The sequence below is a fragment of the Chelonia mydas genome, chromosome 10, assembly GCF_015237465.2.
Source record: "Chelonia mydas isolate rCheMyd1 chromosome 10, rCheMyd1.pri.v2, whole genome shotgun sequence".
NCBI lineage: Eukaryota > Metazoa > Chordata > Testudines > Cheloniidae > Chelonia > Chelonia mydas.
The window spans coordinates 4245863-4272455 of NC_051250.2; the positions used below are offsets into that span (position 1 = coordinate 4245863).

The 26593-nt window shown below is 49.0% G+C and overlaps 3 protein-coding genes across 6 annotated transcripts in view; 1 reads left to right on the forward strand and 2 right to left on the reverse strand.

The window, feature by feature from the left end:
* Positions 1-1274: 1274 nt before the first annotated feature.
* Positions 1275-4960, reverse strand: NDUFB10 (NADH:ubiquinone oxidoreductase subunit B10). The gene is made up of 4 exons (XM_007058588.4): positions 4668-4960; positions 3237-3375; positions 2454-2593; positions 1275-1559 (listed from the first exon to the last, which is right to left on the reverse strand). Exons 1-4 carry the CDS (start codon positions 4813-4815, stop codon positions 1459-1461), a joined length of 528 nt encoding a protein of 175 aa, XP_007058650.2. The 5' UTR covers positions 4816-4960; the 3' UTR covers positions 1275-1458.
* Positions 4961-6920: 1960 nt separating this feature from the next.
* RPL3L (ribosomal protein L3 like) lies at positions 6921-18711 on the forward strand. Of its 4 annotated transcripts, XR_005226985.2 has the most exons (10): positions 6921-8960; positions 9589-9757; positions 10684-10819; positions 13150-13336; positions 14616-14776; positions 15195-15296; positions 15936-16031; positions 16679-16798; positions 17549-18499; positions 18593-18711. XR_005226985.2 is itself a non-coding variant. In XM_037910197.2 (9 exons), the coding sequence occupies exons 1-9, from the start codon at positions 8600-8602 to the stop codon at positions 18647-18649; spliced, it is 1389 nt and encodes a 462-aa protein (XP_037766125.1). In that variant the 5' UTR covers positions 6921-8599; the 3' UTR covers positions 18650-18711. The 4 variants fall into 4 exon arrangements, 1 of the variants encoding a protein (XP_037766125.1); XR_006284094.1 differs by lacking the exon at positions 15195-15296; XM_037910197.2 differs by lacking the exon at positions 17549-18499.
* A 3323-nt stretch (positions 18712-22034) lies between these two features.
* The window catches only part of LOC102944434 (testis-expressed protein 2), a 38932-nt gene continuing 34373 nt past the window's right edge, over positions 22035-26593 (reverse strand). The window contains exon 12 of the mRNA XM_037911476.2: positions 22035-26226. Coding sequence (XP_037767404.1) covers positions 26104-26226 — 123 coding nt within the window. The 3' untranslated portion in view covers positions 22035-26103. The remainder of the gene's footprint in view (positions 26227-26593) is intronic.

The window sequence follows — 26593 nt, forward strand, 5'->3', positions numbered from 1 at the left end:
ACGAAAACAGCCATGGTTAATTTTTAGGAAGACTGTTTTTAAGAAATGGAAGCAGAGATCAAATGCAAGTAAAGCACTGAAGACTCCCACTTAAGTAATGCTGAGAGAAACCAGAAGATCTTTGAGGTAAAACAATACTGTTGTTGGGAGTTAGTGTAAAGATACCCACTACTCACTGATGTGGGCCCAGACTGAAACTTCCTTACTCCTAATGGGGGTCTTCTGCTCTAGAAATGAGATCAGATAAAACTTATTTGTTCTGTGGGATCTGATGGTAGTCTTCATGAAAAGTCAGTCTGACAGACTGATTAATGTAGACCATACATAGGAACTAGTAAAACTACAAAAAAAACCAACCACCCTTTGAGGTGATAAGTGGCAATGTGTGTACCCTTCTAGACAAAAGTAGCATGTAAGTACTTGAATTATTTGTAGAGACTATCAAGACCACAGGACCACCCTTGGAACTTGGAAGCCAAACTAAGAATTTTCTGCCTTCAAGGATGGGATAATTCTTCAATACAGTAGTAGTGGTTCATAGGGCTAGGTCACTAAAGCTGTCAAAAGCAACTTTATCTGAAGAGACAACTGCAGTAATTACCCTCAGAGACTTGAAATGAAAATACATCCCCAGTCAGTGCTTTCTCAGAGCAAACTGGAAATCTCAAGGTAGAAAGAAATGTACTTTGATACATCAATGGCTGAGTTTTATACAGAGCATTACTACTGAAAGACAAACAATGCATTATCCAGTTAATATGTTCAAGGGGGAAAATAAACTCCCAGGTCATCTGCTTGGGAGAAGTTAAAACCCTCAAAACCAGTTAACATGGCTAAAGGTGCTCAGCTTTCAAGCATCAGGAGTTGTCTTTCTAAAAGAGTCCAAGGGGAAAATAAAGGACAGGTTTATGGACTTAAATGTTTAAAATGACCTCTTAATGTGAAAAACCGTTGATCTATTGACACATTTGATGATGAAGGGGCCCCCTGAGTTATAATCTTAGCAGTTCAAGCTTTCATGCCAAACCCAGGGAAGCCTTCCTGGTTAGTTTATAAAGATGAACAATTTTGCTTGCAGTCTGCTCCTGGCCAGAGCACTTTTTCCTAGTAATGTGCATAACTGGCTGGGAAGGGAATGCTGCTGTGTTCTGCAGTACAAGGATGAGTCTTGCCAATGCTTTTTCTCATATTTCTTTACAACAATGGCATTGATAGTTCTGCTAATACATTCACCTCTTAGCAAGGCTGACAGCATGATAGGCTCTTGAACCTAGTTATTTGGCAGAGATATTCTCTGCAAATGCTTTATTGTACAGTTGAGTCATACAAGCCTCAGCATCCAGGTACATTAGAAGATTCACATAATATAATGAGGAGTAACGCAACTACCACTCAAAACCTTTCACAATACAGTATTCAAACCTTAAACTTCAAATACTACGCATTGAAGATTTGAGCTTAATCTTTTGCTTCTACTTGTGCTTTTCTTTCTGCAATCATTCTATGTTTCTGCTTCATTAAACATTTTCTAGCAGTTCCAGGGCCACCAAGATCACCATCTAAAACAAGATTAGAAGAAATGCTGTGAAGTGTTCAGTCAGGTGCTTTAGCTTGATGCCCCACTGAAGACTTTAACAAGGTTTTAAATACCATCCATCCCCCTTCATTACTGTTCCATCCTCTGAATCAAGGGTCGGCAAACTTTTTGGCCTGAGGGCAACATCTGGGTGGGGAGACTGCATGCAGGGCTATGAATATAGGGCTGGGGTGCGGTGTGCAGGAAGGGGCTCAGGCAGAGGAGGGGTGTAAGGTGTACAAGGGGGCTCAGGGAAGGAGGTTGGGGTGCAGGCAGGGAGGAGGGGTTCAGGATCTGGCCCCACTTACCTGGAGCAGCTCCAGGGTAGCAGTGGTGTGCGCCAGGGCAGGCTCCCTGCCTGCTCTGTCCCTGGCCCTGCACTGCTCTGGGAAGCAGCCAGCGCCACATCCCTGCAACCCTGAGGGAAGGGGGGAAGAGGGCTCCATGCACTGCTCTTGCCTGTAGGTACTGGCCAGAAACAGGGAACAGCGGCCAATGGGAGCATCGGGGGAGGTACCTACAGGCAAGAGCAGCATGAGGAGCCCTCTGCCCCCCCATCAGGGGTTGCAGAGATGTGGTGCTGGCCACTTCCCAGAGCAGCACAGGGCCCATGGTGCCACGGGGTGGCAATCCTGTAGGCCACCATAGTTTGCCCACCCCTGCTCTGAATAAAGCATAGCCACAGTTCCTTTCTGAGCACTTAACAAAGAGGGTTGCTCTAGGGCCCCTCTTTCACAAGCTGAGGACACCAGTCTCCAAATCTTTAGGTTAGGTTTAGGATAGTAGACATCCTCTCCTGCTCTCTCCCCCCGCAGTCATGCCGCAGTCAAACCTGAACGTTTTCAAATAAATTGAGGCCTTAAATGGCCTTACTCACATCTATCTTGATAGGCTTTAGCAACCTGAGCAAACTGCTCCATCTCCTTTGCACAGTTCTGAACGAAGCTATGTCCTTCCCTCTGCTGGCAAGCTCCCACCCTTTCCTGAATTATCTTCACAATTTCCTGATCAACTTTCCTGTGTGAGAGAGAGATCAGTGTGAGGGCGGCAGTGGCAATAACTTCCTGCAGCTGGAGAATACTGTAATAAGTTACATTCTGGATAGAACAAGAGGCCATTTTATTAGCTGCTTTAATAGGGGATACAATTTTTTTTGAAGCAGAACTAAGCAAAATCAAGCCCCAGGAGCCTGGCAGCAATGCCATATGTAGTGGCATCAGAGAAGGAGAATCAGTAGTGATCTTTGGGTTCTACTCTCAGAGCCCAGCTCAGGCATGCTGCAGCAAAGATACTTGTAACTCTGTCAGGGATGGATGAAAACCAGCAGCTGCCCAATATTTGAAATAAGCTTCTAAGGAAGCTTATTGGCTTTGCTAGCCACAGAGAAGCTTCCTAAAGTGGAGCAGGAGCTGGGGGAAACCTCAGTGTGGAATATCTACTATGACAAGCTATGACTGAATCAGGCACAGGCTTCTAAACCCCCGTGGGGGAGGCAAATGCACCATGATTTTTGCAGCTTCAAACCACATGAAAGCTGCATACCAATCCCAAGCAATCTACTGCCAGGAAAAAAATCTTGTGCTCGAAGAGACCCGTCAGTAGGTTTCGTCAATGGAATAAGGCTCCAAAGCCACAGCAGCTATGTGGTAGATATACATACATGTCCCTCCGCCACTGCGCCTCAGCTTCAAAGAAGCATATGTAATCATCCTCCAAGCACTCCGTTAGATCCGGCACCCGGGGGTAATTCCGATGATAGTAATAAAATTTTTTCTTCGCGTGTTGGCGCTCAATCCATTCTGCAAGAGTCAACCACCACATTCATGCACCTTCAAGGTACTAATCAAATATTTCCTTCAAACCATGCTAAACAAGAGATGGACAGAACCAACTAAAACAACTACTGGACACGGTACGGTTCTTGTTTAGGATGGAAACCATACAGGACACAACAAAAATTGTCTCCATAACCTAACATGTATTGGGTGACTTGGAAAATAAAAATGAAAGGAATTTTGCAATATGTATTCTGTTCTGCAACAAAATCTCGAGTTACTTTCTATACAGCCTATGTACCACTGACTAGGCAGGAATGATTGATAATATCAGGTGCATGTCCATCTGCCATCACTTTCCAGAACTAACTCTACTGAGAGACTGCTAAGCTGGAACACTATGGAAATACAGTAAACGCTTAACTACGATGTCTTAAGTGTCACAAAATCAGGCAGGTCACTTGCCCTCTGGGTTATCAGCCTGATATTTTCTACCACGGAGTTCAAAACAAACGAGGGAAGGGAAACCAGCGTTCCTCACTTTATCAGAAGTGATGAATGACTCCCATCAAAAAGCAATAAGGGATCAGTGCATAACCCGGAGGGGAGTGTGGTGGGGGGACGACTCCAGAGAGCACATGGCACTGAAAGCAACTTGGCACTGGGCAGTACCGCCAGACGGGAGTGGGACACATCCCCAGAGTGCCACGCCCTGTCCGGGACAGATCATAAGAGCGGCCACACTGGGTCAGACCAAAGGTCCATCTAGCCCAGTCTCCTGTCTTCCGACAGCGGCCAGTGCCGGGTGCCCCAGAGGGAACGAACCGAACAGGGAATCATGAAGCGATCGCACGTGGCTGGGATGGAGCTCGGAGGGGACGGTCTCCCATGACCCTCTGGCAGCAACAGGTCAGCTGGGGATGTCCATGAATAGGGTGACCAGATGCCCCAGTTTTTTGGGGACTTTTTCTTATATAGGCGCCTATTACCCCCACTCTCTGTCCCGCCTTTTCAGCTGCTGTCTGGTCACCCTATCCATGAAGCCCAGCAGCTGTCAGGCAAGGAGAGGTGCCCGGGGCTCCCCTACTAGGCGGCTGGCACCCAGCACGGGGTTGGGGTGAACCCTGACCCGAGCGTGCAGCCCGAAGCCCTGCCCCGCAGCAGGTTCGTGCCGTGCCCCGGGGCTAGGCCTAGCTCCACGGGGATGGGCCGGGAGAGGCGGGCGCCGTCCGGGCACGGCTAGGGGCGGGGAAGGGCCCCCGCTTGGCTGCAGGGGGGCCCGATCCACCCGGCGGGGCAGGGGCCCGGCCCGCTACCTCGGAAGAAGGTGACCGGCGCGTCGACGCTGTAGTAGAAGAGGGTCTGGATGATGGTGACCGGGTTAGGCAGCGACGTCCGCTTCTCGGGGACGGGGGTGCGGCTCGGCGGCCCCTTGTACACCTCCGGGTCCCAGTCATCCGGCATCGCGACACAGCAGCGGCCCGGAATCTCCTTCACTGCCGGCCCGGACAAGATGGCGACCCCCCTACAGAAGCTGGAAGGGGGGGCAAAGGTCAAAGGTGACGGAGACGCCTGCGTAACCAGGGTAGCGTCCTGCCGCGCGGCGCTTCGGGAGACAGAGTCTCGTTTCCGGGGCAGAAAACGGGGGGGGGGCGCCCAATGCACATGCGCAGCGCCACGCATCCCCCCCGATGCCCCTTGGGATATGTAGTTCCTCCGGTCGTTGCGTCGGGGAGGGGTACGGCGGAGAATGCCGCCGACGGGAGTCTCTGCCAGGGCAGCACGCGCCGGCGGGGAGGGGGGGGGGGTCAGCATGTAGCACGTGATATGTGATTATATTAGAGCCTGGCAAATGGGGGGGGCAACTGCCCCCCCACCCCCAGCGATGGTGTCCCCGCCCCATGCACCCCTCGCTCCTTCCTAAGGGCGGGGGGGAGGCCGCCTCAGTCCCTGGGGGAGCGGGATCCAGGCGGGCCGGAACGGGCCAGAGTGGGTCAGTACCCCTGGGACCCCCTTCCCAGCCTCGAACCGACTGCCCCCGGGGAGCCTCGAACCGCCCCCCCCACCGCCCTTCGCAAAGAGCTGTGCCACCCCGGGGGATCGGCCCCAGGGCTCCTGCCCCCGGCACGAGCCCTCTGGGACCCCTACCACCGATGAGTCCCCCTGGCACAAACTCCGCAAGCCCTCTGGCTCCCTGCCGGAGGCCGGGAAAAGCTCAGGAACCCCGCCTCTGCCTGCTGGGGGTCTTGGGCTCTTCTTTCCGCCTTTGCTGGCGGTGAGCGCCAGGAGTGGGACCCCGGCGTCCTGACTCCCAGTCCGCAGCCCTGACTCGCCTCTTGTGGGAACCCCCCCCGGGCGCTGCTGGGTCCCCTCGAGCGGAGAGCCCTGCTGCGCTCAGAAACACGGGAACGCACAGCCCTGCGTGCTGTGATGCTGCCAGCTTTTGAAAAGGGAAAAATGAAAGGCCCCTGGTTAAGTGGTTCTGGAGCTTTCGGGAGGGGGAAGGATTTGTGCTCTCATTTAAGTCGAGGACAAAATTCCTTTAGATTTCAAAGGGGGGCAGGATCAGGCCCTTGAAGACTAACAGTGGGCAATCCCACTGCTCCCTGTAGTGATGCTTTAGCTGGATATTGTGCCAACATTCACTTGTTCTGAGACGTGGGGCTGTTTTTGGAAGGATTAAAACAATCCGGTGATGACGCCCGTCACTTTTTCTCCACAGACGGGGGCTTTATTTTTATTACTAAATGTAGGGATATGAAAAGATCTGGCATCTGTCGAGGTTTAACTGGTTTTCGTGCAAATGCAAACCTCAGCCAACCTAGTAAAAAAAGAGAAAACAACATAGGCCGGGTGGCATCCTATCAGACAGCCAATTTGCCTCTCTTTTTAAAATCTTCATTTAGTGCAAGTACCAGCACAACATGATACTGTATGGTACAACATGGACCCAGAAGAAAGAAGGGATTGTATTTGCATCTCCCTCACCACCCCACTTCTGCTCAAAGATGGGATATTTGGGAGACCTCTGTGAGCTGCTGATTGTGGGTCCAGGAAAAATATTTGAAAATCAGAACAGTCTTGATTTTCATAGAGATGGGTGACAATATTAACTCTTACATATCCTGTCAGATCCCATTAGCCTCCGGATAGGTAGACTATGGAAGACCTAAAGTAAAGGATTAAGCAGATCCCAAGTAACTAAAATGAGTAAAAACAAACAAGGGCTATTAAATTATACTTTACTGATAGCTTTTAATCTCTTTCTTACTGCACAGCTAGTTACTTGAGCTAAAGCACACCATCAGATGCTGGCCAACGCACTTGTTATGTCCTCTCTGAATAGGTCTAATGAAATATCATCACTTAAAGAAATGTTACTGCTGTTGAATAGATACTGTGTCAGTGTTGCACAGTGAAAGGGCTAAAGAGATATCAGGAAATGCTTCCCCCCATGCGATCTGTTTGACTGTGTGAAAGCCCTCATTGTTTGGGCTGAACAGAGCACAGGAGACAATACAGGACTGGTGGGTGGGAGGGGTGGGGGTGGGTGGGGAGGTGACCCTGAGATTCTTACTCTGTCCATACCTAGTGAAATGGATGAGTTTGGCCTGAGTATGAATTGAAAGCCCCAGTCCTGTGATGAGGTCTGCGTGGGGTCAGGGATCCACCTGCCTGGAGCTTGTTGCAGGATCGGGGTCTGAGCTCAGGATTTGGCCAATTTATGTAGCAGTATATACACGGAATATGTTGGCTGCCCTTTAGTGATAGTTCTAAATATAGTGCTGCTAAGTACAGGAAATCACACTACTGAGAGGAGGGGAATCTTCCCTGCCCTGGGGTAACAAAGCAATCATAACATCCCCTTTGGGAATACCAGGCCTAGGCCCCTGCTCTTGGGGAGTTGCCAGCAGGGCAGGCGTGTATGAGAAAAAAAACCTCTGGAGGTAGTTAATTAGGAATGTAGTTATCTAGTTGGGAGTGATGGGGTTGCCTAGGTGTAAATGAGGGCAGAATTTTGTCTTCATATATTGTGCTGTAGGTAGGAATTGTAATTCCCTCCATTCATGTTCGGTTTGTTTCTGTGGTAAATTGAGACACTGGCAATTGACCTTTACCACATCAACTGTTGTTAGAGTCAGACCCTGGCCGATTTGCTGAGTATGAAATGAATATAGCGTTGAATGAAGCCAGCAGCTAAATTTGTGTCTTCAGACTGATAAACATCTTAGGTATTAGACTGTAGAAGTACTTGGTGACTGCCTCGTTGGGCTGCTGACCTGTGCTGAAGACTTCCCATGGTCTGTAACGTTCCATGTTAATGTCTTGTAGCTTGTAGGGTAGAACATTTAATGGGCTTGAGATATTCATTCGGCAGATTAAACCAGCACATTTGAAACTGGCTTGAAATCAACAGTCAGTTCCACTTTGGGTTGGAGAATAAGCTTAGGGGAAAGGGAAACCTGGTACTGGAATTACTGAATAAACAAGAGGGAGTTGTAGTGTAGTGAATGTAAATTTACCCCTTTGCTGCTGGGCTGATTCCCTTAACCTCGACTTTATGCGGCTATTGTAAGAATTTGTCCAACTTCCTCCAAAGGGGTAGTGGTTGCTATGCACAGCTTGAGTTCGTGATTGTGACTTTTCTAGTTAATTCTCATAGTTTGCTTTACAAAGTACATATTTGGCCTGTATACGTGCATGTTCTTCTTATGGTTTCCTTTGTCCACCCTCCCCCATGTCTTCCAATTGTTAGTTACCGCCATTGGTTGTTGCTTGTCTGGATGAGAATGTATGGACATCAAGGCAGGGCCTCGCTTTCACTCTGGGTTTGTGCAGCACCGCACACAATGCTGTACAAACCCTGACCGGGCCCTCTATGTGCGGCCATGACACATATTAAGAATAATAATGAACGCCAAAGTGGGAAAAAACTGGACGTTGTGCATCTCTTAGCCGAAAGAAGGACAATTATAGTCAAGGTGTTTTATTTAGCAAATCCTCGTCAGCAGTTTTCACGGAGACTTGAATGCTTTGACGCAAAGGCTGGGGACTACATTTATAAACTTAAAAATCTGTCCCTTTAGGGAGATCTTTTCCTCTGTTACTGGAAATGGAGGAAAAAAATATTTGTGAATTTCCTCTCTCAGGTCTGCGAAGACTTTGAGATTATCCATCCATCGGCGAGATACATAATGGTCTTTGTAATTCATATAATTCTTTTTTATTTCTAAACACCATAAAGCAGATGGGCCCTGATGTAACAAGCTGCTGTCCTGAAATCTGTAATGTACATAGAGATGATCTAACTGAAGTCCATGGATTCCCATTGTCTTCAGTCAGCATTGGCTCAGGCCCATACCCTTCTGGGTTTGAAGGTAAAATTGAATCCTTTTTGTTTCTTGCCTTCCCCCAGTCCCATCGCAAGTTTTCAGCTCCCAGGCATGGCCACTTGGGCTTCCTCCCTCATAAGAGAAGCCGGCGTCACCGAGGGAAGGTGAAGACCTGGCCCAACGATGATCCCAGCAAGCCAGTCCACCTGACAGCCTTTCTGGGCTACAAAGCTGGCATGACGCACATCCTACGAGAAGTTCACAGGCCAGGACTGAGTAAGAGGCTTTGATTGAATCAGCTAGTTCGAGTCCAGGAAAGAATAGAGGGAAAAGTTACTTATGGCCGGCTGGGATGGATAGCTCGTGGGGACTGGAAATGGGTGATGGAGCCCTTCCTCTCTAACCTAGCCTGGATTTGAAATGGCAGTTCACCAATGACCAAAAATAATCTGGCAGCTGTTTAGACGTTCTCAGTGCAATTCCTACCTTATATCATAAGGTCATCAGCACAGCTGGTATTAGTTAGCTCCCTGTTGGCAAAGAAGCCAAGCAGTGAATGGCCCATGGAGGGATAACTTCCCTTATACTCTGCATGGGGTCCCAGCGATTAGGTGGGGAAGTTGTGTTGCTTTCTGGGCAGTAGACAAAGGTAGGTCTCCAGTTCTGTGCAACTGGCATTCCCATCTGTTCTAAGCTAATTTGCCTTTATAAAAGGCGGAGACACCAATTGACAGCTGCCCTCTGCTGGGACACAGTGTAGTTGAAGGTGCATTGAGCACCATGAACTTGGGTATCTAATTAAGAGAATTACTGGCCACCCCTGGCTCCCCTGAAAGAACCTTGTCCTGTGAGACGCTGAGCAGTCAACTCGCATTGAATTCACTGTTACACCCTTTGATTTCAGAGCTTTCCAAGAGGGAAGAGGTGGAAGCAGTCACAATAGTGGAGACCCCGCCTCTGGTAGTGGTTGGGCTTGTGGGATACATAGACACCCCAAGGGGCCTGAGAAATTTCAGGACCATTTTTGCTGAGCACCTCAGCGATGAGTGCAGACGCCGCTTCTACAAGAACTGGTAAGACTCCCTCGGCACATGGGTTTCCTGGCAAATTGTAACAGCGTCCCCTTTCCCCACCCCCATGTTAGCCACAAAAGGCTCCCCGTAATGTATCCACACTAGAATCCTTCGCCCATCTGCAGCCGCATCTGGGGTGAAATCCAGCAGCTGTTTAATTGTGCACAGCTGTGCGACATGACCGTTTTGGCTTCTGTGAATAAAAACATGTGCACACAAATTTCTGATTGGTGTAATAATAGTACTGAGTTATTAGTCTCGGTGATGTGGCAGTGAGTTCCACAGGTTAATTATACATCGCGTAGCTGAGGCCAGATTCTGCTCACCATTGTAATTGGTTCACCAAAGTAACTCCATTGAAGTCAATAGAGTAATTCCAGGTTTCCGGGGGTGTAAATTAAAGCAAAATCTAGCCTGTGGCCCTTCCGCACCATTGTAGAGCTTGACTCCCCAAATCTTGGAGCGGCAGTGGGGAAAGTGATCGCTTGAGTCTTTGTAATTGAGCAAACTTATGGCTTTAATAGTTGTGTAGACATGCCTTCAAATCTGGCCCCTAAAATGTTCGTGATCCTCACTAGAGAGACTGGTTTGTCTCATTTCTATTTAGCTCTATTTTTGCTGGTGTATTTTAACTTCACTAAGTGAGCAAATCAGTGGGCGTCAACTGGAGTCTCTATAAAAAAAGCTGCCAGAATTACAAGTGCTGTCAGTCCATTAATGTCCTTTCACCATTTCCTACTCTGAGCTCCCTCTAATGGTCTCATGTGTTCACCTCAGCTTGGTGCAATGAGCCATGGATGCATGATGCTTCCAATAGCATGCCTTAAGCACTTAAGCAACCTTGTCACACATGTTGCACTGTGTTTCTGAGATTCTGTGCTTCATTATTCCAGTCTCCAGCATAATTAAAAGGCTCCTGTCCTTAGGCACAAGAGTAAGAAGAAGGCCTTCACCAAGTATTGCAAAAAATGGCAGGACAAGGACGGGAAGAAACAGCTAGAGAAGGATTTTGTGGCCATGAAGAAGTACTGCAAGATCATTCGTGTCATCGTCCACACTCAGGTCAGCACTTCACACAGGGTGTGGGGCTTTACCCCAGTAGCCTGTTTGAGTGGGGTGAGGGCTTGGAAGCTGAGAGCAACTAGCAAGTGGGAATCAGGGCACTTCTCATCACTGGAGGGGAATGGAGGGTCTTGTTGGCTGGGAGGGGGAGGGGGCCTCTTGTCACTGGTCTGGGGATTGGAGTAGCAGGCAGGTTAATGTGTGCTGGAGATGTGGTATGTGCATGCTGACCGTTGCAGCCACTTACCAGAGAGCAACCTTGTCCATTTGAAAGTGCAAGGGGGAATCCAACGGGCACAATGGAAGTCTCTACACTTGGATTCTCCCAGGAGCCTGGCACTGACACCCCGACTACTGTGGAAGGCTTGGGCCTGGGGTTTTCCATCTTCTTGCTGCTGCTCAGGACCCCGGAGAAGCCACAGGGCTCGCAGTGGGAAGTGCCAGAGGCACTCGCAAGCTCGTTGGGAGGGAGCAGGCATTGCTCCCAAGCCCCTCAGTGAACGGTGTAACGCTGGCACCCGGCAAGGGTCAAAGGCCCACTGATGAGTTCATCTCAAATTAGCAACTGGTGTCAGGTGATGGGGTAAAAATAACCTGTGAGCCTGGCTGCAGGGAAGGGCTTGCCAGGTGCCAGAGCGACTGGATACTCAGGGGCTATTTGAATTTGGATCCTCAGGGAGCTTTCAACTCCTCAGAGCCCAGGAGGATCTGGGCTGGCCCGAGGGCACAGAGGCCTCCCTTTGGGCTAGTTCGGGCTTGTCAGCTTGCCACAGCAGTTCCAAAGTTGTGTCTGGCCACGTGACATGGACAGGCCGGGCTGCAGCCATCACTACCAGCTGATTTTGAAAAGTGGGATGTGACACCGCATGAGGTCGCTGGGAGGGGAGGTGATGCCGCAGCGCTGCCTTCTAGCACTGTGTGAGGAGGGGATCGTCTTGGGGAGCCCGGGGCTGGTCGCACGGCCGTTTGTGGGGTTGCATCGGTCTGAGCTGCATTGGTGGGGCTGGCAAGTGCTGCTGAGGCTGGGGAGAGGAGAAGGCCGCCCATGGTGCAGAGTAATCAGCTGGAAATGCAGGCCGATAGCACAAAACGCCGCTGGGCTAGTCCCCAGTCTGCCTCTGAATAGTCCCGTTGGAGCTGGTAGGACTGCCCCTATAAGTAAGGGCTGGAGGGTTTGGCCCCATGGTTGTATCCATGCTGCTGCTGCACAGCTGGTGAGCTTCAGCGACGCACACAGTTCCCACAGAGAGGCTCCCGTTAAAATCCATCCAGCCCCTGGGCTCAGAGGATTCTCTGCAGCACTCCACAGTGAATGCTAGTTAGCAGAGCCCAGTTTCCATTTGTCTGTGCCTGGCTGCCCCAGGAAGGGTGGGCTTCACTCTGTTCCTAGCCACACCGCGTGCTTAGTGAGTGTGTATGCTTAGTGTATATGTGTGTATGTACATATATAGATGTGTGCACACATAGGGGATATATGCTTAGTGAAAGTGTGTGTGTGTGCTTAGTGAGTGTGTGTGCATGTGTGTATACACACACATGCTGTGTGCACACATGGGGATGTGTGCTTAGTGTGTGCGGATGTGTGTGCTTAGAGTATGTGTGTATGCATATATGCGATGTGCGCATGCATATATAAATGTGTGCACACATATGGGGATGTATGCTTAGTGAAAGTGTGTGTGTGCTTAGTAAGTGTGTGCGTATGTGTGTGCTCAGTGAGCGTGTGCATGCGTGTGCTCAGTGAGCGTGCGCACTGGATGTGCCTCACTCACACAACAGACACTTCATGGCTTGATGGGTTATTTTTCCCCATCAGGGTTTAGTTTGTGGGGGACCCTCTAGGATTCTCCCTCTCTCGGTTCCATCCTCTCTCTCTCAGGCTGACTTGTCCCCAAGCTGCAGGGGCTGGAGGCAGCTCCCTCGGAGTCCTGTTCATGCTGCTGGCTGGATGGGGTGGTAGGAGAGTAAAGCCAGGTGCCACCTGCTTGCCTCTCTCTTTCCCAGGGCGAATGGACCTCCCACCGGTGAGTGCTCTTCTCCCCCTCCCCAGCCAGGAGTCTGCAGCCCTGCTGAGATATAATAAAAGCATAAGAGACCCTGAAATGCCACATCTAGGGCTTCGCTGCTGAGGAGACAGCACAGTGAGTGGGTGCTTTATGTACACCTGGGTAGACAGATTAGCTAGACTCAGGCAGACTGAACTGCTAACAGCCCGCTTGGGTCCAAGCTGGCCCTGTCTCCTCCCTGCAGCACTCAGGGATATTGCCCCTGAGAACACGTTCACACCCCCAGGCCTGGTGTCATTTCTTGGCCTTTGCTGCCCAATGCAGATGAAGCTGCTCCCGCTGCGTCAGAAGAAGGCCCATGTGATGGAGATTCAGCTGAATGGCGGGACAGTGGCCGACAAGGTGGACTGGGCTCACGAGAAGCTGGAGAAGCAGGTCTCTGTGCACACAGTCTTCAGCCAGAACGAAATGATCGACGTCATCGGGGTGACCAAGGGGCGCGGGATGAAAGGTACAGGGGGAGGGAGGGTCCTTTGCCATGGGGCTTGGCATGGATCCTCTGAGGAGGATGGGCAGAGGGGTGCTTACACATTGCGTGGGTATTGTGCTTTGAGGCCTCCTTGATGCTCCTGGGGGAGGCCATTTTCTAGTGGAGTAAGCACAGGACGGGGAGTCGGGAGACCTAAATTATAATCCCAGTGCTCACACCAACTCACTCTGTGGCCCTGAGCCAGTTGCATGCCCTCTCCGCACCTCAGTTCCTCCATCTGTAAAATGGAGATAGTGAAACTGACAGCTATGTCAAGTGCTTCAAGATCTGTGGATGAAAAAGCCATACAAGTGCTGAGGACTTAATATTATTATTAATAGTCATTATTTACTAATCTGTGATTGTCAAGGCATGGCTTCTTGACCTCATCTAATTAATAGTAATTCACAATTAAACACAGTGAAGAATCTATGCATCATTGTGAATAATTAACATTGATGCATAAAGCTTCACCTTGTGTGACATCCACAGGAGAACAGACTCCACTTTATTTTGACTGTACATTTCTTTAAAACATTGTTTTTAGTGTTGGTGAAATGCCTAGTCCCAGAGCAGGTACAACAGAGGCAGTGGTAGTGTGAGCATCCCACAGACAGTACACGGCAACCCCCCATGTCCTGGGGGTCCTCTTCCGGAGGACAAGATGGGGGTTCATTTCTCATTCCCTTATTTCATCATCCGAGATGATTGACGGGGGGGTGGACAATTAGTGCCAGTAGAAGTGGTCGTCCTCGAGATGTAGGCTGAGCAGCAGCCAGACTGAGAGGCCCCCCACCTCAGTTCACGAGGGACACCAAAGAGTCGCTGGATTTGTTCCCATACGTCTGTTCTCTTTTTAGCAGATTTGGTTCCGTTTACCAGGTTCAAAAGGCCCTGTCATTAGTTATGGGCTTAGTTCTCATGGGAGCCCTAAGGGCACTTGGCCTGCCGAAATCTGAAGTAAACAAAATAAGGACAAAAGGTCATTTCAGTGCTGACAAAACCAGAGTGTGTGTGTGCGCACGCGTGCGGGAGACGCACCGTAGTCCAGTCAGTTCAATGCGAAGTGAGTACAGTTCTGTCCATGGGCCCCCGATTCTGAAAATGGCTGTTTGCTTCAATCTGACCCACTGTCTTCTCATAACTTGAGATGCAACATAAGACAAACCCCACAGACACTCGCTCTGATTTCTGGCTCTGAAGCACCACCACCTGTCCCCCTTGGCTCCGCCGATAGTATCATCCCGTCCTGCTTTCCTAGGGGTAACCAGCCGCTGGCATGCCAAGAAGCTCCCAAGGAAAACTCACAAAGGCTTACGCAAAGTGGCCTGCATTGGAGCCTGGCATCCAGCCCGGGTGGGCTACTCCATTGCCCGGGCTGGCCAGAAGGGCTACCACCATCGCACGGAGCTCAACAAGAAGGTATGACACCGATGTGACACCTCCCTTGGGCCTAGTGCAGTTTCTCCTCCTTTCGAGCCCCCTTCCCTCTCCTCTCCTGTACTGAGCCATCTCTCTGTCATGCATGTAATTTCAGGGCAGGAGGGAATTTAAGGCTTCGTTTGGTGATGTTATTATTGTTGATTATTTTTATTACCATAGCGCCTAGGAGCCTGAGTCACTGACCATGATCCCATTGTGCTAGGTGCTGTCCAGACACAGTGGTCCATGCCCACGGGCAGGGACGTACTCTATCCATTGCCTGCTGACGACATCTGAGATGAGCCTATGTGTTTTATCCCAACCTGGCACCTCTGTTTTTTGTGCTCGGTTGGTGACGCTTTGTTTGTAACTGTGTCCTAAAGCCATTAACTCCATTTCAACCTGGGCTCTCACCCAGATTTACCGTATTGGCCGTGGGGTCCACGTACAAGATGGCAAAATAGTGAAGAACAGCGCCGCGACGAACTACGATGTCACCGAGAAGACGATCACGCCACTGGTAAAAGGGCTAAAGAAATAGGAAGTGTTGGGGCTGGAGCTGGGACTCCTGCATTCCCGACTCTGCCGCTGACCAGAGACATGGCCTGGGGCAAGTCACTTAAGGTTTCTGTTGGGGAAAAGCTGGTTGGGAAATATTTTTTCTGGCCACACAAATTTTGATTTTAATTCCTTGTTTTCTTTTGTTTTTAGTAACCAAAAGTTGCAACATTTTTGCTTTTCCACGTCCAAAAAACAACAACAAACAATTGTTTTCAGCTGGCATTTTTCGCCTTACAGGCTTTTGGTTTGTCAGCAGAAACCCAGAAAAATCTCATCCAAGTTGGAAATGTCAGTTTGGACAAAAAGTCTATTTCCCATTTAAAAAAAATGGTTTTGAACAAAAGATTGCAGCCCCAGCTCTATCCTCTGTGACATCTTGCCCCCGTGTAAAATGGGGGTAATAGTATTTGTAGACCTCACGGGCGGACTGCACTGCGTATGATAAGCGCAAAGCATGTTAATGGTTAGTTAATAAGAAGGATGATTAATAATTAAATAATAAATACCCTGCTTTGCTATAGCAGATGTCACTTCCTGATGCAGATCTGTTAGCCACACATCTCACCCCTGCAATCTTGTCCTCTGTCTTTTCCTGCAGGGTGGATTTCCTCACTATGGTGCAGTCAACAATGATTTCATCATGCTGAAGGGCTGCGTCATGGGCACGAAGAAACGGGTGCTCACGCTCAGAAAGGTAACCCCCCCTTCCCCCCTCGAAAGTAAGTGCCGAGGCTGCGCGTAAGGAAGGACCTGATTTTGTGAGTCATGTAGTGATTTTCCAGGGGGCCATTTCCCAGAGAGGTGTGTTGCCAGGCCATTCTCACTGATACGGTGTTTCCAGTTTCAGATCAGCCAGTCTCGTCTCCCTTAAGAACTGTTTTGCCATTTGTTGGAAGCGGTCCTTGAATAATCTGACACACTCTGCTACTTCATTTAAGTTCCAAGTGGGAACTGAGAGGCAAGGGCACTTAAAGTCATGCTACTCTGGGTACTTGTGGCACCTTAGAGACTAAACTATTTATTTGAGCATAAGCTTTCGTGAGCTACAGCTCACTTCATCGGGTGCATCCGATGAAGTGAGCTGTAGCTCATGAAAGCTTATGCTCAAATAAATTGGTTAGTCTCTAAGGTGCCACAAGTACTCCTTTTCTTTTCGTGAATACAGACTAACACGGCTGCTACTCTGAAAGCTACTCGGGGTGTGTCTCGGAGGAAACCACTGTTGCTGGAGTGATTGGCTAATGGACATGCATGAAATGTCTTAACTCCACCCACATCAAAGCATGCTTTCATATTTCTGGTTAAACATAAGCCTAATGTGTTGTGACTTTTGCTCTCCAGTCCCTTCTAGTGCACAGCAGCCGTCGGGCTCTGGAACCCATCGAACTGAAGTTCATTGATACCACTTCCAAGTTTGGCCATGGCTGCTTCCAGACTTCTCAAGAGAAGAGAGCTTTCATGGTGAGTTAATTCTCTGCTGGCTTTGCAATCAGAGGGCCAGGTTCTCAGCTGGTGTGAATTAACCTTGCTCAATCGATTTCAAAGGCGCTACACCGATTAACACCAGCTGAGGACCTGACCCAGAAAATAAAGACCACCAAATCAATGAACAGGACTGTCTTGCATAAAGGGCAGTTCAGCTGCCAGAAACAATGCTAAAGAGGGAACATGACGGTTGAGAGAGTCATACAAGCTAGCCAAAGCCAGCAAATAATGTACCATATGGTCAACCAGTTTGCACTCACAGTGCATTCAACAAGCCGTTAAGTTGGTAGCATCTTGTTGGACATATGGTGTCTTTCACTCCTAATTGTACATTTCTTTGATTTGATTGGACTGCCTTAAACTTCTAATGTTTTTAAAGGAAAAAGGTCAGGTCGGAGTTGGCCTCATATTTGGGATTTTGTGTAAATAAGCTTTTCAATACCCAAATCATATACATTTTAAAAATCTCAGCAGAAACGGGTTTATAAACAAAAAACCAGACCGGCATTCCTTTATAGTGTTTGCAGCCTACCCCGCCGCCGCCTTGTGCTGTGGGATAAATCTGAAAGTGAAATTGAGTAGATGCTAAGTGGGCCAGATCCTCAGCCAGTGTGCATTAGCATGGCTCCATGACTTCAACAGTGCGATGCTGATTTACACCAGGTTTGGATCTGGCCGATTGACTATTAGACTAGTCAGTTTCACATATGTTTAACTTCTCTCCAGGTAAGGAGGACTGGCTATAAAAGCCCTTCACACCACTCTCGGGATGGCTGGAGGTTAATGCACAGGGCTGCAGCTTCGACACTGACCACTCCTGGAGATTCTCCTTTTGCTCATGTGCTAGGGGGCTGAGCTTATGGAGCAGGAAGATACGAGTTCTGTCCCTGCTGTCACCTCTGAGTGGCCAGGGTGGCAGCATGGTGACATTGATTAAGTCCTAAGTGGCCACAGAAATACTGCTCTATTAAACCCATTATCTTGAAGCAGCTGAACTTCACCTGTCGAGGGCTGAGCATCCAGAACCTTCCCCACATTTTAATTTAATTCAGTAACATTTAGCTGGGCAGAAGCAAAACAATAGCCCCACAAAGCACGGACCACCATTTTCTCCCTCTCTTGTAAACTAGAAGAGCTGGGACCCCATCCTCAGCAGGTGTAAATCTGTGTCGCTCCATTGACTCAGCTGAGAATCTATCCCCTTGATGGTAACCCAAACCAGAAACCCCTACTCCAAAATTCTGCTCAGAAGGAGTTGTCATATGCAACCTCCTGAAACAGGATTGTATAGGAAATTCTCCTGACACAACCTCATCTGTCTGGTCACAGTCATGATGCTATAATGTAATCAATATGATTACTTTACCACTCAATCTTCCCAATCACCCCAGGCCAGCTTGCTGGGCTCAGTAGCAAACCAGTCATTGAAGTTTTCCATGCTGCCCAGCTAAGCAAACTGCCAGTCCAGGGACAGGCAATTCATTACCCCCATTCCTCCAGGGTTAGGAGGGTTTCTAGAGACCACAGCTAGACAGCTGCTGCTGTTCAGGAGGAGAGCTGAGAGTTCGCAGCCAGGGAATAGAAGTGAACAGCTAGTGTTGCAAGCCTTGTGCAGTGAAAAGTGGTCACATCTGAATAGAAATTCCACAGCATCCAGCTCACCTACTGCCTTTCTAGGTAACACTTGGGGAAGGCTTGTAATGTGGATCTTGAACTCATCAGCTAGTGGTGATGGGATCTCTTCTTCTCACCTGTTCATTTGTGTTTTAGGGCCCCCAGAAGAAACAGCTGGTGAAGGAGAAGCCAGAAACCCAGGAAGAATTGTAGGGGATTGAATTACACATGGCCACTGTAACCTGGCACCTCCAATAAAGGGACTTCAAACCAGGCCTAAGCTGTTCTGTCTTCTTCTGGCGCCGTTATTAATAAGCTTAAACTAGTCCCTGTTTTCAGTGTCTGGTGTAAGAGGAGTTTGGTGTCAGTCAATCCCAGAGTCTTCTCCCCACGTACTGAGATCCACAGGGCTGCTGAGAAGACAGTCATGGGGGAAACTGGTCCAGTGAGACTCCGATCCCTGGAGATGCCTTTTCTTAGCTGAGCTGTATAGGGGTCTGTTGGGGACTCAGGGACATCCCCTAGATCCTGCCCTCTAATTCTTTCGTGCTGTCTAGGGAATGGCCATTGGCACTCTGAGATTCAAGGCATCAGTTGTGCACTACCCTTGCTGGCAGTGCAAGGAGAAGCCGTTTTCCCCTGGCTGTTCCCAGAAATGAGATGACTGCGCAGCTCCACGCAGGGCTGTTTACAGTGGGCATAATAAGCCTGCTCTGGGATTCGTTAGCTAACTACCCCTTTTTAAAGACAATCGAAGTTTTGCTATCAACTTCCATGGAGGGAGGCTTGGGCCCAAAGCCTGCCTTCAGGTCACCAAGTTCTCCCATCCTTCCTGCTATGCTCGGCACAGCCAGGAGTGGGAGGAATCCTCCTGCAAGCTGCAGAAGAAGCATGTCAGAGTCACTCCTGCTCTACCGGGAGCACCAGCTGGGGGATTTTATCTGCAACTGACATGCTGCCTTTGCTTTTTCACTCCCAGGTGAGACCCCAGCTGACCAGGCTTCCCCTTCCTCCTCAGTGCCTGTTTCAGGAGAGGAAAAGAAGAGCTGGCACAGATGAAAAGCCGGGCATGTCAGCAAGGCTGGTTCTGCCCTGCCTCGTTTGGGCAGGATGATTGCATCTTTCATAGATGCCTAGGGCAGAAGGATGGAAGGGTCAGACAAGGTATTGGAGAGGATTTTTACTGTGACTGATTCACTAGTATCAGTCACAGTCTTCTGGCTACACTGATCTGTGAATCCAGAGTGACTCCACTGACCTCACTGGAGCTACTCCAGATTTACACTGCTGTATCCAAGAGCAGAACTTGGCTCAGCATGATCATATGCATCATGGCTTTGTGTATGTATGTGACCAAGGACAAAATGCAGACTGGGTGGAAGCGAGTACACTTCATATAACTTCAGTGGAATGCATATTCACGCATTCCAAGGCCTGAAGGGACCATTGTGACCATCTAGTCTGACCTCCTGGGTAACCCAGGCCAGAGAACTGTCCCACAATCATTCCTAGAGCAGATCTTTTAGAAGAACATCTAATCTGGATTGAAAAATTGCCAGTGATGGAGACTCCCCCACTACCATTGGTAAGGTATTCAATGATTTAATTACCCTCACTGGTAAAACTTTACACCTTATTTCCAGTCTGGATTTGTCTTGCTTCAACTTCCAGAAAAAAGGGTCCAACAAGGAGGGGATACTTTTTTCTGGAAGTTGAAACTAGATGAATTCCTTGAAGAACCTGCTTTTCCTGGACAGCAGCAGTGGAGAGTAAGAAGTTCCCCAGGAAGCCTCGTCCCCAGCTCCAGACACACTTGCCCAGTGCTACTCGGTGCTGGTTAGGCCTCAGCTGGAAGACTGTCCAGTTTGGGTCACCAAGGTATAGAAAGGAGGTGGAGAAACTGGAAAGGAGCCAGAGGCGAGTGACGAAGATGATCAAAGGGGTGGAATGCAGCCATATGAGCAAAGGCTGAAGGAAGAGGGTGTGTTTAGTTTAAAAAGAGGAGATTAAGGGGGGAATAGGATAGCGGTCTTCAGATACTTGAAAGGCTGCCATAAAAAGGATGGAGAAAAGTTGTTCTCTCTTGCCACAGAGGGCAGGACAAGAGGCAAAGGGTCCAAACTACAGCACAGCCGAGTTAGATTAAATCTCAGGAAAAACTCCCTAACTGTAAGAACAGTCGGCCAATGGAGCAGACGCCTCGGGTGGTCGTGGAAGCTCCTTCACTGGAGGTTTTCCAAAGGAGGCTGGACAGCATCTGTCTGGGATGTTTAGACCCAACAAATCTTGGCAGGGGGTTAGGCTAGATGGTCCCTTCTAACCCCATGGGTCTATGAGCTACTCATCCCTAGATCTCAAGGTGTGTGTGGGGGGAAGTATCCACTGTACAAATCGGGAGATGGGGCAGTTAGAAGGGGCTCAGGATTGTGCCAGTTGCAGAAGGAGGGGGAGGCTCCCATTGGTACTGATTGGGAGGGTAAGAGAGATGTCCTTTCATGCAGGACTAGTCTAAAGAGATTTGTGCTCACGTGCCTCAGGAGGGAGGTGGGGGGAGGGCTCTGGCTCCCTCCTGCACTGTCGCTAGCTGACATTTTACCCAGCTGATTACAAGGAAAGACAGGCAGGAACTTTGCTGCTGCAGGGGCTCATGAGGATGCAGCTTTGTCCATCTGCATTGCTGCTTGTCACAGGCCTTTGCTGGGGGAGATGAGAGGTGAACGTGGCTGGGACGGCGTCATCACCTGTCACAAATCGTTACAGAGCCCCAAGTCGGGCTGGCACCCAGTTAGAACAGAACAAAATGAGCAGAGAACAGGAGAGGAGACTGGCTCGTTATTCTCCGAAAAGGACGCTGAGCAATCAAAAATCTCTCCCTTGTGTTTGAATGACAGGTGTCCAGCCTAGCGTGGCTCCTCAGAGCCATGATCATAAATTTATAGATTCCAAGGCCATTACGATCATCTAGTCTGACCTTCTGTAGAACACAGACCAGAGACTTCCCCCAAATAATTCCTAGAGCAGATCTTCTAGAAAAACATCTGATCAGTGATGGAGAATCCCCCACAATCCTGGGTAAATTGTTCCCATGGTTAATTACTCTCACCATTACAAATTTACGCTTTATTTCCAGTCTGAATGGTGTGAGGTTAGGCCACCATTTGAACTCTGTGATGCTAGCATGGGAAGAGGGAAGATAGCCCTGGATCTGTTCAGAGGACTTCAACCCACTTCACAAAGTCGTCGGTAATATTTGGTGTCCACTCCATAAAAGGTAGGGAAATATTATTATCCCCATTTTACAGATGAGCAAACCAAGGTATATAGATTGGAGAGTTGGGAAATAGCCAAAGCTGGGAAGAGTTTGTAAACTAAGGGCTGGGGGGAAAGCCGACAGGTTTGGAGGGCATGTGGTTCAGACAGACACATCCCTTGGTGGGGGGTGGGGGGGAGGGTTGAGATTTATTAAAGGGGATACTCTATATCTTAATAAGGAGGAGAGGATAGAAGTTGGTAAAGTACAGGTAGGAATGGAAGAGAAACAGTCAAATAAAAAAGAATCCCATTCAATTACATCACATGAAGGCAGACAACTAAATATTGACACATTTTATAAGTGCTTGTATACCAATGCAAGAAGTCTAAATAATATAATGGGTGAATTTGAGTGCCTGGCATTAAAGGAGGATATTGATATAATAAGCATAACAGAAACTTGGTGGAACAATAATAATCAATGGGACACGGTAAAACCAGGTTACAAAATATAGAGGAATGACTGAGCAGGTTGTGCTGGGGGGGAGTGGCACCATATGAAACAAAGCATAGAGTCAAACACAGTAAAAATCCTAAATAAATCAGACAATACCACAGCATCTCTATGGATAGAAAGTCTATGCGTGAACAGTAAGAGCATAGCGGTAGGAATTTACTACTGACCACATGACTAAGATGGTGATGCTGACTGAAATACCCGGGAAGATTACAGAAGCTACAAAAACAGAAAATCCAATAATAATGGGGGATTTCAACTATGCCCATACTGAGTGGGAACATGTCACCTCACAACGGGATGCGGAGGTAAAATTTCTAGACACCATTAATGACTGCTTCTTGGAGCAGCTAGCTCTGGACCCCACAAGGGGAGAGGCAATTCTTGATTTAGTCCTAAGTGGTGCACAGGATCTGGTCTAAGAGGTGAATATAACTGAACCGACTGGTAATAGTGACCCTAATGTAATTAAATTTAACTTCATGGGTGGGGGGGGGGGTAATACCAAAGAAACCCTCCACAATAGCATTTTACTTCAAAAAGAGCAACTACACAAAAACTAGGAGGCGAGTTACATGGAAATGAAAAAGAACATGAGTGAAATGCCTGCAAGCTGCATGGAAACTTTTGGAAAACCACCGTAATAGAGGTTCAAATAATAGGTCTACCCCCAAGTTAAAAAATAGTAAGACCACCAAAAAAAGGGCCACTGTGGCTAAGCAACACAGTAAAAGAGGCGGTTAGAGGCAAGACGACACGGTTTCAAAAGTGGAAGTCAAACTCTACTGAGGAAAATAGCAAGGAACATAAACTCTGACAAGTCCAGTGTAAAAGTATAATTAGGCAGGCCAAAAAAGAATTGGACGAGCAATTAGCCAAAGACTGGAAAACTAACAATTTAAGTACATCAGAAGCAGGAAGGCTGCCAAACAATTAGTGGTTCCACAGGATGATCGAGGTGCTAACGGAGCACTCAAGGAAAACAAGGTCATTGCAGAGAAACAAAAATGAATTGTTTGCATCGGTCTTCACTGCAAAGGATGTGAGGGCGATTCCCACACCTGAGCCAGTCTTTTTAGGTGAGAAATCTGAAAACCTGTCCCTGACTGAGGGGTCAATCGAGGAGGTTTTGGAATAAATTGATCAATTCAACAGTGATACGTCACCAGGACCAGATGGGATTCACCTAGGAGTTCTGAAGGAACTCATTTGTGAAACTGCAAAACTACCAGCTGCTACGGAACCTATTGTTTAAATTAGCCTCCGTAACATTGATTTTTAAAAAGGGCCCCAAAGGCAATCCTGACATTTACAGGCCAGTAAGCCTAACTTCAGTACCAAGCAAATGAAGAACAGAATTTATCATTCACATAGATGAACACGACGTACACAGTGTGTTGGGGAAGAGTCAACACGGCTTTTGTAAAGGGAAATCTTAGAAAAGAGACAACTAAGGAGGTATAGCCCCTTCGCATAACACAAGAACCAGGAGCCACCCAATGAAATTAATAGGCAGCAGGTTTAAAACAAACACAAGGGAGTACTTCACACAATGCAGAATCAACCTATAGAACTTACTGCCAGGGAATGTTGTGAAAGTCAAAAGTATAATTGGATTCAAAAATAAGTTCTTGGAGGACAGGTCCATCAATGGCTATTCGCCAAGATGGTCAGAGACACAACCCCATGCTCTGGGTGTCCCTAAACCTCCACCTACCAGAAGCTGGGACTGGACAACAGGGGATGGATAACTCAATAAATTACCCTGTTCTATTCACTCCCTCTGAAGCATCTGGCAACGGCCACTGTTGGAAGATGAGCTACTGGGCTAGATGGACCATGGACAGTTAGTTCTACATCCTGGTCTTTAGTGAGTGGTTGCAAAGAAAAACCATGCTGAAATGGCAATATAGACGTGAAGCACAATAAATATAAATGGAAAATAACATCAAACACATCCCAGGCTGAATCCCTGGTGGATGAATAGAAACTTTATTGCTTCAGTTGGGCTCTTCTCTTACACATCCACCCGGTCTGCAAAGCCCCTTGGTTTAACAGGGTGCCGTGATGTTCCTGGACAGAATCTATTACTTTTATTGCATGGAGCATCAAATGGTCCCACTTCGTGCCTCATGCTGTAGTCCAGATGGGCGCCTTTCATCCTTGTCCCGTATAGGGTTGGTCCTCTTGGTGTTTTCAGATGCTTGTGGCATTGTTGGCGGCTGAGATGTGTCTCTCCTGAAACGCGCCACAGCGAGGAAGCACAGAGCAAACTAAAATGCCGGTAAGAGACTACTTCTCTCTGTCTTGTTCACTGCAAGGCAGAGGGGGCCAGCTTCAGTGGGGCACAGGCCTCGTGCAGAGGGGCTCAATACCAAGGGAGCCCAGGCTTCTCCTGCTAATGGCCCCATCGGGGTAACTCCCAGGGCAGAATGGAATCGGGGTGCAATGTCTGTGAGCGTCAGTGAGGACAAAGGCAGGCCAGGGAAGCTGTGCCAGCTGAAGAGTTAATCCCTTAATGCCCGGCAGTGCTGTCACATGGCTGGTGCTCTGCAAAGCTTGACAGACACCACTCGATCTCCCTCCGACCTCTGCTCCACCGGCTTCCTGATCCCCACCTCTTCTGCCGGCTGGCTCACTCCAGCCCTCCATTTTGGGGCTCCCCCAGGCCTGGGATGGGAGAAGAGGGCTGTTGCTGTCTCCTCCCCTGCTTTTGATCCATTAGAGGTGCTGCCACGAGCCCTGACCTGCACAGTTCCTCGTGCCCAGGCATTCCCACGGCCTCCCGCGTTCCCCGGCGCAGGGTGCACTGCCTGGGCGAAGGGCATTAGCTGAGGACGGGCTGGACCCGGGCAGCTGACAATGCTGCCTCCGTTTTGGTCTACAAACCGCTCTCTCTTTCTGGGGCTCATAGGACTTCCCCTCCACTCCCTTCCCTGACGTACTGAGCGCTCCCCCACCCTTAGGTATTGGGGGGTTCACCCCCATATCCCTACCCTCTGCCCCAACTTCGCCTGCTGAAACACTCAGTGACTATTTCAGCCCCTCCCCGCACCAGTACTGCCTGGTTACCATCAAATGGCTGCTTTCCCCAGTCTCCCGCTTCAACTAAACCCCTGCGACAGCCATTGCCTGTACCTCCTATGTGCTCTGCCCCAGGCTGATGGGCACATGGTCCTCCCCTCCCCAGGGCTGGGCTGTCAGAGCCAGGTAACCTCACTGTTATGTGTCCAATCTGTGTGGATGCCGTAGGGATGCCCACAATTCCATTCAGCCTTCTGGGTGGTGGTGAGACTCAGAGTACAATAAAACACTTGTAGGGGCAATGAGGGTTATGGGTGTTTTGTCTGTGTTTCAGTTCATTTCCTGCCTGCAGTTTTCCTGGCAGACCCGGCTGCCCATTTAAAGGGTGTCCAGTGCTGATGCAATAAGCTTGGGCCATTTCTGATCGCAACGTCTGATTAACACTCCTTGGACCTCAGGGAACCCCCTCCCACCCCGGGTTTCTTGCACCCCTCTTTGTAAAGCAGACAGTGCTGAGCAAGTTCCTGCCCCGGCTGGCACAGAAAAAGGCCCATCTGGCCACAAGGGAGTTGTATTAATCCAGAGGAACCTGGTGGTGATGGATGAGCTACCTGGAGTTTTGTATGCTTGGGTGACTCCAACTTGCTCCTCCCCTGGGGGTGTATGTTTCTGTCCTTAATGTTCTGCGTCATATTTGAAGAAGAGGCTCCTTTGCTGAGCTGGGGGATGCTGAAGACAAGATGGAGAGATGAACTGGGAGACTTCAGATCAGCATTTTGGCTCCTGTGTGGCGACCGGTGGCCAGGCCCAGGTTAGCTGGGCATCTCAGCAAATCCTCCAGAGTTCTGCCAAGTGTCTTGACCCAGCCAGTGGGTCACGCTTCAAAGCCGCTTCTGGCTATCTGCTTGAATGGCCCCTCCATGGAGGGCTGGGGTTCCAAGCCGGAGTGCATGATGGGAATGATGAGATCATCCATGTTTGGCATCACTAAAATTTTCTGAAAAAGGGAAATTGGACAAAATTAAAACCATGGCATTAAAAAAAACCTTCAGAGGGACAAAGCTGGGATCTCTAAAGGGCTGATTGGTACCTGTTGCTACTGTCCCACTGTGGCTTAGAACCTGGGATCCAGCTTATGATCAGCAGAGGTGGAATGGAATGGCTAATGCATACGTGCAGCTCTACTGGTGGACGCAGCCCTCCCCGGTTTAGAAGGGTTTTTTCCCCCTGCCTAGCGGCTAAAGATCAATAAGAGCTGTAACCCAATGGCGCATCTCCTTCAGCTCACTGGGCAGAAGCCCGTTTTCGGATCAGTAGGTCCTGTTTCCCATGGCAGCAGATGTACATGACCATAGATCTGGCAA